Genomic DNA, 10,404 nt, shown 5'->3' on the forward strand with positions numbered 1-10,404 from the left:
CTAGAAACTTTCACCCGCTAGAAACAGCACTTTTATGTGGTCTCTTGTCTCAAATAATGACTATTTTACCAAACTAATGTTAGTAATATTCTGATTGCTGTTTTATTTGTGGGCCATGATCTACTTAACCTTTTTAATGGTCTCTTAGTCCAATTGGACTGCTCATATTGGATTTCTTTTTTTTTTAACTAGGTGGGCTTCATAGACTATATTGTTCATCCTCTCTGGGAGACATGGGCAGACCTTGTACATCCTGATGCCCAGGATATTTTGGACACTTTGGAGGACAATCGTGAATGGTACCAGAGCACAATCCCTCAGAGCCCCTCTCCTGCACCTGATGACCAAGAAGAGGGCCGGCAGGGTCAAACCGAGAAATTCCAGTTTGAACTAACTTTAGAGGAAGATGGTGAGTCAGACACCGAAAAGGACAGTGGAAGTCAAGTGGAAGAAGACACTAGCTGCAGTGACTCCAAGACTCTGTGTACTCAAGACTCGGAGTCTACTGAAATTCCCCTTGATGAACAGGTGGAAGAGGAGGCAGTAGGAGAAGAAGAAAGCCAGCCGGAAGCTCCTCTAATAGATGATTGTTCTCCTGACACGTAACAGTGCAAAGACTGTCACGCCTTTTTTTTTTTTTTTTAAAGTAGAAAATTGTTTCCAAAGTGCATGTCACATGCCACAACCATGGTCACACCTCACTCTCATCTGCCAGGACGTTTGTTGAACAAAACTGACCTTGACTACTCAGTCTGGCGCTCAGGAATATCGTAACCAGTTTCTTCACCTCCATGTCATCAGAGCAAGGGGGATATCTTCGAGAACAACATTTTAACAGAATTTCAGCTTGCGAGAGCTGACAAAGCAGATAAAATCAACTCCAAAATGTTTTCAAGGGAGAGTGGCTCATCAGGCAGCCCAGTAGTAGATTGGATTTGGGGTTTCTTTTATTTGTTTGCAATATTTTTTGGAAGAAAGAAGGCATTACACGGATGGAGTGAACTTAGTGGATGAAGCAACAAAAAATGTCACAAATAGGACACAGCATGAGTCTGTTTCCAGGAGGAGGATGAGCCACAGAAATTGCATAATTTTCTAATTTCAAGTCTTCCTGATACATGACTGAATAGTGTGGTTCAGTGAGCTGCACTCACCTCTACATTTTGTATGATATGTAAAACAGATTTTTTGTAGAGCTTACTTTTATTATTAAATGTATTGAGGTATTATATTTAAAAAACTATGTTCAGAACTTCATCTGCCACTGGTTATTATTTTTTTCTAAGGAGTAACTTGCAAGTTTTCAGTACAAATCTGTGCTACACTGGATAAATCTAATTTACAAATTTTACTTGCACCTTATAGTTCATAGAAATTAACTGATTTGTAGTGATTCATTGTTTTATATACCAACAACTTCCATATTTTAAAACAAAACAAAAAAAAAAACAACTTTATGTTGCTGGAAACCCTTTTTGTAAGTCTTCGTTTGCTTTTTATCTCACTCTTTCTAGATAAGCAGAGTTGCTCTCCACCAATGTTTTCCTTCACAGTGTGCAAAGTGAATATTTGTTCTGTAATACTTTGATGTGTGTTATATCAAATGTGTTTTAAGCCTCATAGAAACTCAATCATCAGTTGGTGTTGTCTGAAGCAAATGGGAGATATATAAACACCCAGTAGCTAAAATGGTCTGTCTTTTTTAGATATTTTCCTACTTAGTGTCTTCTGATGACTTTTTGCTGTCAAGAGACATGCATTTCATAACTGCATGTCCTTCTAATAACCCACACATTGTGTGCTCATTTTTATTGTTATTGCCAGTTATAGTAAGAAAAAATGTTTCCCCCTTGTGCTGCTTTATTATTTCATGTGTGTTTGAACTTCTGTCCATGTTCACTAGATGGGGTCTTATCAAATCTATTATCTCCATTCTGATGGATGAAAAGAAACAGGTAGTCAAGTTAGGGTTAGCACTCATTTTCTACCATGAGAGTTGTATGTCATGACTAGCTTTTATTCTGAGGTTATAGAGAAAAGTGTACAGCTAACTATACAGATTTTAAGAATAGTAACTGAATATATTACCAAACACCAGTACAACTAAGTTCTCTTTGGCTTTTATGATTTTGCCATGCAATTAAGAACTATGTGAGGAGTATCCTTGAGCAGTGGTCTTAAGATGTAGCAGCTACTCATTCCTAATGGATAGCCATGTAACATGTAGGCACTGCGTTACCAGTTTTCATTGATCCATAATTATGTCTTGAAGGAGGGAACTACTTTCTTTAAACACGCTGAAGAAGAAGCAGTTGATGATGGTACTAGCACCAGAGGGTATGATATAGTCTAAAGTATTGGATTGGTAAAAAGACTCTGCCTAAATAAAAAAAAAAAATAGAGATCACTCTTGGCTGATTTTAGCTCCTGGAACTGTATTTTAATATTAAAAATGAATTCCCAGTATCTTCTGCTGATAGCAGCTAGACTCGTGAAGCATCTGTTTAGTCTGAACTTTCTTCCCACGTCAGTTCTTAATAAAGGGTTTACCTTTTCTGTGAAGAGTTTGGAGCTCACATAATCCACTTTCACATTGATATCTAAAGATTAAGATAGAGACTAAAAGAGAGATCTGACTAAACAGAAAATACATGAAACATTAAGAAAAATAACACCCCTAAAAACATTCACATTTGGAACTTCTCATGGAGCCATCTGGGGACTGCATAACAAAATTATCAGCCAGGAAAATAATCCAGGCTGAAGATAGCCCCTGTTTTAATTTCCTGAGATCCAAGTGATGCTTACAGCTTTGATAAAAAAAAAAGTATGTCTCTGATCTTTTAGATAGTACAGAAGAGGAATCAACTAATTATTGTATTTCCACCTTTTTGCCCTTGTAAAGATAGACAGGTATCTTGCACATGGAGGTCTATGTTTGACCAATTAGTTTCACAAGAATATTTGAGAACTTAATCCTGTTTTAATTTTATTTTCCCTATGAGAGGCCTAAAAGGAAAAGGAAAATGTCTAGTTTATTCCTCTTTCCAAATCACTCTCATTCCTTCCTTTTTCTCCCTTCACTTGGCATTTCCCTCTCAGAGTGCCTAGAATATTAATAATGGAAAAAATAAACAGCAATATGTAAAAAAAAAAAAAAAAAAAATCCAGACCTGAAAGTGTTTTTAACTGCACTAATAGAGGCTTTCCCCCACAGTTTTCTGCTTTTTAATGGTCTCATGTTATAAAGATACCCACCAATGGACAATCAAATTGTAGCAAAGGCATAATATCCAAGATTTAGAGACTAATGCACTGTACAATCTGTTTGTCCTCTCCCTTCTCTCTCTCTCTCTCCCTCCCTCCTGTATGTCCCACCCCTCATTCTTTCTCTCCAAAGTGTGCTTTAGAAATACACACTGCTTTAAAAAGAAGGTCCTTATACAAGTGGCTTTACATTTCCTAAAACACCATAAGAAAATGCAATATATGGGTACTGTATGGGGAAAAAAATATGTCCAAGTTTGCATAAAACGAGTACATTTCAGCTTGCAAGTTACTGAACACAATAATGCTGTTTTAATTTTGTTTTCTTTTGCATCAGTTAAAATTCACAAGAAAATAATGTAGATAGAACAAATTACAGATGAGGAAAGAAAAAACTTGAATGAAATGGATTTTACAGAAAGCTTTATGATAATTTTTGAATGCATATTTATTTTTTGTGCCATGCATTTTTTTCTCACCAAATGACCTTACCTGTAATACAGTCTTGTTTGTCTGTTTACAACCATGTATTTATTGCAATGTACATACTGTAATGTTAATTGTAAATTATCAGTTCTTATTAAAACATCATCCCATGATAGGATGGTGTTGATATATTTGGAAACTCTTGGTGAGAGAATGAATGGTGTGTATACATACTCCTTGTACATTTTTCTTTTCTCCTGTAATATAGTCTTGTCACCTTAGAGCTTGTTTATGGAAGATTCAAGAAAACTATAAAATACATAAAGATATATAAATTTAAATAACATAGCTGCAGGTCTTTGGTCCCAGGGCTGTGCCTTAACTTTAATCAATATTTTCTTCTGTTTTGCTGCATTTCTAAGTAAGGTAATGGTGGGGCTAGGGCTGGGCATTTATATCCAAGCTTTCAATTGATTGGATTTCTGGAAGTAGCTGGATTTTAGAAAGTCAAAACACCTCTGACACATCTTGCAACCCTTTCAAATGGAAGCTTGTAGGTACTTCTTGCCATGGAGTGGCACAGCATGTGTGATAATTATTTCCAGATGTAGATAAGGAGCTACTTCATCTAGTTACATTTGATGATTTTTTTTTTTTTTTTTTACTTTCAGACACTACTGGGGAAATATATTCTTGTCCAGTGATTATTGAAAATCTTTTGGCTTCCACAAATTCATAGGGAAATGAACTTGATTTGAAACTGGAGCCATGTGTCACTCATCTCGGTTAGTTATCTGTTCCATTAGCTTTCAGTCATGTTAAGAGACTGTATCATATAGAAAAAGTCCTTTTTTTAACCTTAAAATTTTTCTTTGATTAAGATCAACCAATTTTTTTTATATGTATGTAAACCCACATCAATTTAAACACCATTTTTTGTGATGCTAATTCATGTAGCATAAAAGATTCACTGTTATCTAAAATTTATTTCTGCAAAACTTATATCCACTTAGAATTATTACATTTAACTTTGTACAATGGCCATATCCTGAAAGCTATGAAAACTCCCCAAGTGTATAATGTGGAAACCTCCCACAGCTGCCCAGCCCTTGGAACATGTGACTTATCAGTGAAAGGAGAGATTGTTTTTCTAGGAAAAATGAGCCTCCTATTATTTTATTTTATTTTATTTTTTGACACAAACTGTAGATTTTAGCAGCCCTGGCCCAAAGGAATTTAATTACTTTTGTTTTAAACAGTACAAAGGGGACACTATAATTACAAACTACATCCTTACTTATTTTAGTTGTTTTTAAATTTTATTTGGATATGTTTTCAGAGTGGTAAATTGTGTGTGAGCATTACAAATGATGATTCTTTTAGTGGTTTTCTTAGCCTCTCTTACAGCCCATGGGGATAGTACTGTACATCAATATCTTCATATGAAATTTTTATATGCAATGAAAATAAAAGCATGGGTTGATTCTGCCTATTTATGACTTGGTCTTTTACAAACACTAATTATTGGTTTTAGGTTGTAGTTCAGTCTGCACACATGTCCAAAAGTATTGAACATTGTTGAAATAAAAGGATAGGGACATCGTAAGTTAGTATTGATATTCATAACCAAATGAAACCAAATTTTGTTGATTACTTTTGCTATACAAAATATTTCACAACATTATATACACGGCCTATAAGATCAAGCACAGTGTTTTCTAAAAATGCACTTTCCAGAAGGTACTTTCCGTGCTTAACTTAATATTCTTTTATGTTGAAAATTTCTTGGACATTCAACAATTATTTGTTGGATACCTATCTGCAAACTCCATGCTTCTAAGTATTCAACAATAAACAAAAATGCAGTCTTTGCTTTAATGGAGCTTATAGTCTGGAGGAGACAAAGGCATTAAATGATTAAATGCACATGTCCTTATTATTGTGCTCAACATAATGAAGGTCAGTGCCATGATTAAGAGGGAACCTGAAATTGACTTGTTTTGACAGCCAGAGAAGGCTTTCTGGAGGAAGGGTTCTGGGGCTAACATCAGAGGGACAGTAGGAGGTAACTGGGAAAAAAGGAGTTAATAGGAAGAGGAAGAGATCCAGACAGTGGAAAGATTATTTGCAAAATCCCTGAGGTACAAATGAACTTGGGACATCAGGAGAAATTGAGGGATAGCAACAGAGAGGTTGACAGGTTCTAAGGTCAATTCCTAACTATCCTATGTAAAATAGCACTCCCCCTATTCTATCACCGTACCCCTTAACTCTGCTTTATTTTATTTATAATGTTTATCCAAAATTGATATGCATAGCTATTTATCTCTCCTGCCAGAACTCAACTCATAAAGCAAGTTCTTTGCTTATTAGTATATTCCTAGCACTTAAACTATGCCTGAGACACAGTAGGTTCTTAATATGTGTTGACTAAGGCCACCAAATTGGTAATGGATGTATCACCATTGTTCATTATCCATGACCCTTTGCTGATAACAAAATCTAAGGATGCTTGAGTCCCTTCTACAAAATAGTGTGGTACTTGCCTTTAACCTATGCATATTGTCCCGTATGCTTTAAATAATCTGTAGATTATGTATAGTACCTAATATAATGCAAACTATGTAAATAGTTACTATACTATGTTATTTAGGGAATAGTGACCAAAAAAAAGTACAGATGTTCTGTACACATGCAATTTTTTTTTCTATCTGGGTTAATTGAATTGTGAATACAGAGCCCACAGCTACGTAGGCTACAAGGCAACCTGATAATCAAGATATTTGGAGATCTTAGAGATTTTAACTTGATATTGTAAAAATGTTCAGGTTGTTTTGGAGCCTGTTAGATCCTGAATGAAAGGAGTTTATAGTTTTCTATCTCATTGCTAATGAAAAACTGTTTGCCTATTTCTCACAGTCTGTATTTTTCGTGAATGTCAAAAGGATTCATTTCTCATGATGAATACAAGTGAAGATCTCATACATTTATTCCCCAGATAGTGCTCAAACCATCGCCAGCAGAATAAGGGTAATTTAGCAGAATGATCTACTGTGACCACTTTAATATTTCCTCCTGCCATGGCAAAGGGTGACAGTCACTGAAGCCAAATGGTGGCCAGTATGTCTTCCAGGGATTTTTTTTTTTTAACTTAAAGTCAAGTTCCCTTCCTCATGGCCCTTCACCATAAAGTGACACAAAGAGATGAAAAAAACAGCTCCTTTATTTTCCCTACTCGTTCTCTTTGCTGATCGAGGCTAATGTGAGTGTGTTCAGCCTACCCAAGTTCAGATCTCTTACCTAGAAACCTTTCCCTAGGACACAGCTTTAAAGCCACAACAGTAAAGCATTCCAAACAAACCCAGAAAGCCCCCACTCCCCCCGAAAAAAAGAACCCATTCACCCTTTTGCTGGGGAGTACCAATCCCATAACTTGTGCTTTCCCTTCTTTCTGATTCCAGAAATGTCTTCCCCACAGCCCTTCTGAGATCTCCAAATGCTTGATGTCAAACTCACTGTAATGGATATCTTAGTCCATGAATTTGAGTGTATAGAAAATACTGCTTGATTTCTTTTAGATCAATCAGTTTGGTTTCTGTGTCCCCATCCTGTCAGACTGTTGGGAATTCCCATCTCTGTCATTGATGCATATTTTTGAAAACTGTTGTTCTAAAACTAATTGCTCCAAGCTCTCATCTCCAGTTTAATTGGAGGGAGTGTATGTCATTTGTGTTTCCCCAGCAGCTTTGGATCCTTACAGTCCCTCAGCTCTTGGCTTCCTTGTTATCCATGTGGTTTACCAGGTATATACACTGAGGCTGGAACTCTGGTTTGGGGTCCTAGTTCCTTAGGTCCACCCAGTACTTGTGCATAAAAAGAGCCTGCCCTTCGGATGTCTTATTGCTGCCTTGCTGTGGTGTGTTTATGCCCTCCTCAAAATCCGTTTGTTGAAATTCCAATGTCCAAAGTGATGGGATGGGGAGGTAGCAGACACTCAGAACATGATTAGAGTGTAAGGGCAGAGCCCTTGTGAATGGGACTAGTACCCTCATAAAGGAGGTCCAGGGCACTGGCCTAGCATGTGTGAGGGTTTGATCCCAGCACCACAGGGGACATGTAGCACTCTCCTTCTCCTAGCCTAGAGACTTTCCTCCCTCCTTCCTTGCTCTTCAATGGGACTGGACTGGGGGTGGGATGGGGGAGTTGTGCAGTCTGCCTCTGTTCTTCACTCTGCAGAATTCTGTCATACAGAAAAGAAAAAGCTATGGGAATAGGTTGTATAAAATAGTAATTCAGTCAATCAACCTTCATCCCTGCTTGGCAACCTTTAGATCCTGCAGTGTTCACTGAATGTTCTGAATATTCACTGAATATTCTCCTCATTCTGAGATGGGGGAGGTTGAGAAACTAATATCCAGGTGGAAGTCATCAAGCCCTCCTGCACTTCCTGTATGGGGACAGAGGGAAAGCCACTCCCTCCTGAAATCTCTCTGTTTCAATTCTCCTCAGAATCATCTTTTCTCAGCTCCTACCTGTTTCAAATAAGTTACAGCCTTGAAAATTGTATGACATGAAGCTCACATGGGATCCCTGCCACAGACCCTGCCACTCCCATCTCAGTACCCTGCTATGGTCTACAAGTGGCAACATGATTCACTCTGTCTTGTAGCTAGCTAAAATGAGGACCAGAAAGATTGACTTCACTCAGATTATTCACAGGCTAAATGCTGAGACTGATCTTTTATGAACTACAAATTCGACAGAACTCACATGGCCATCTCTGCATTTGATTTGTGTTGACCCATAACAAGGAGTAAAACTGTTGGAATGCCTTTGATTTCCTTCAACCATTCTTCCTTACAGATGTTACAGATTGTATTCATGATTCAAAGCTAGATGTCAGACACTAGCTCATATTCTTTTAACTTACCCACTCCACATCTGCATAGCCTTGGTATATGGTTAGAATTCCCCATTAGTAAAAAGAATTGAGGTCAGAGACAAGAAAAACAAGCTGATATGAAAGTTAAGTGATGAGATAGGCATGTGCTTCTGCCCGATTGGCAGGGTCACAATATGAAGCAAGGAAGATTTTAGCGTGCAGGGTGTCTGCATTAGCAAAAGGATTGAAGAGCCCTCTCTCCCTGTCACCTGCTCAGCAGGGCATCTGCTAGATACTTAAAGTCCTGAGACAACAGATGTGGCTTTAAGATCTGAATCATGCAAACATGTTGTCTGAAAAGTTCTGAGAGTTGCTTTTCCTGTGTTCCTTATTTTGATCCCAAAAGCAAGACTAAGTGTAGAGTAACAAGTACTCAGTACTAGCCCATGCAAAGCACTGCTCTTGCCACCAGGCAACACTAATTGGAAAAACAAGCAGTCTCTCACCTTGGAGCTTCTTAACACTTTGCTCATTTTCTCCCTGGCACTAGTTTTTGTTTCTGGCTGTTCATTTACAGCCTCTGGGCAGTGAGAGAGACAGGAAGGCCACTCCACCTTTGCCACAGCATGTCAGACTGAGGATGGGTGCAAGGCCCCTCCCCGCCCCCAGCAGAAGGCATGTTCAAGGAGGGAGGGAGGGAGCCAGGCAGCTATCCACCACAGAATACTTAGGAACAGCCACCCCTGATTTTTAAGGACATATTTGGTGTTACATGGTGGTGACACACTAGTCAAAGAATATTTTTGAAAACTATTGTTCTAAAACTAATTGCTGGAATCAGTGAAAAATACATAATGGTTGAACTAGGAAAGTTGAAAAATCCAACAAGGGTGAGAAAAATAACCTGGGGAGAAGTAGAAGGAGGGTGTAGGAAAGTGAACCCTCTCCTGCCTAAGATCCAAGATCAGTAAAGATACTTCTGTTGCCTGCAGGATCAAGTTCTTAATCCTTAAGATAAGGCACAGCACAGGACCCTAAAGGGTCTAATTGAACTAAATCATCTTTTACTCCTCCTATCAGCTGTGGGTGGATATCCCTGTGCCTCTATTGAGTGACGCTTTTACATCATACATATGATCATCTCCACTTGGAAAACTGCTCACCCTCTATATCTAGTATAAATATACTTTTTTCTGCAAAGTTTTTCCCATTAGTATTTTGTACATAGTCCTGTACTGGCATTTTCATCATAAGAAAATGCTGGAGAAAAATCAACAAGGGAGAAAAGATTTAGTTTGGTTCATGATTCAGAGGTGTCCATCCGTGGTCACTCCACTTGGTTGCTTTTAGGTCTGTGGTGAGGTAAAAACATCATGGCGCAAACACACGATGGAGGGAGGCTGTTTACCTCATGGAACCCAGGGAGCAAACATAGGAAAGGGATGGGCTCCCAACATATGTGGGTATCAAAGCCCAATTTTAAATACTTAGGGCACACTCCCAATAACATATATCCTCCAACCAGGCTGTACCCTTAAAGTTTCTACCCCCTCCCAACAGTGTCATCATCTGGGGACCAAGCCGACACCACAGGAGTTTTGGGGGGCAGGGCATTTAAAATGCAAACTATGACATGTTGTAATTCTTTTTTTTTTACTTTCTGTTACTCCCATTAGATTGTAAGATTTTTGTAGGCAGTGTAACTCCCTTTTGCCTGGTTAGTAAGGAAGTAAGTCAAGTTATTGGTATTTGATTATTCCGTTTCCTCTAACACCAGTACTTCTGAGCTGACATCATCATAAGCTAGAATCTCATTGGAAAACAAATTA

At 38.1% G+C, this 10,404-nt stretch overlaps 1 protein-coding gene across 8 annotated transcripts in view; it reads left to right on the forward strand.

Annotated features, from left to right (window-relative positions):
• The window catches only part of Pde4d (phosphodiesterase 4D), a 1,049,725-nt gene extending 1,044,540 nt beyond the window's left edge, over positions 1–5,185 (forward strand). For all 8 annotated transcript variants that reach the window (XM_076857254.2, XM_076857255.2, XM_076857257.2 and 5 more), the window contains one exon: positions 193–5,185. In XM_076857254.2, the coding sequence (XP_076713369.1) occupies positions 193–606 (414 nt within the window). In that variant the 3' untranslated portion in view covers positions 607–5,185. The remainder of the gene's footprint in view (positions 1–192) is intronic.
• The last annotated feature ends 5,219 nt before the right edge of the window (positions 5,186–10,404 follow it).

This window comes from Callospermophilus lateralis, chromosome 5, assembly GCF_048772815.1.
Source record: "Callospermophilus lateralis isolate mCalLat2 chromosome 5, mCalLat2.hap1, whole genome shotgun sequence".
Lineage (NCBI taxonomy): Eukaryota > Metazoa > Chordata > Mammalia > Rodentia > Sciuridae > Callospermophilus > Callospermophilus lateralis.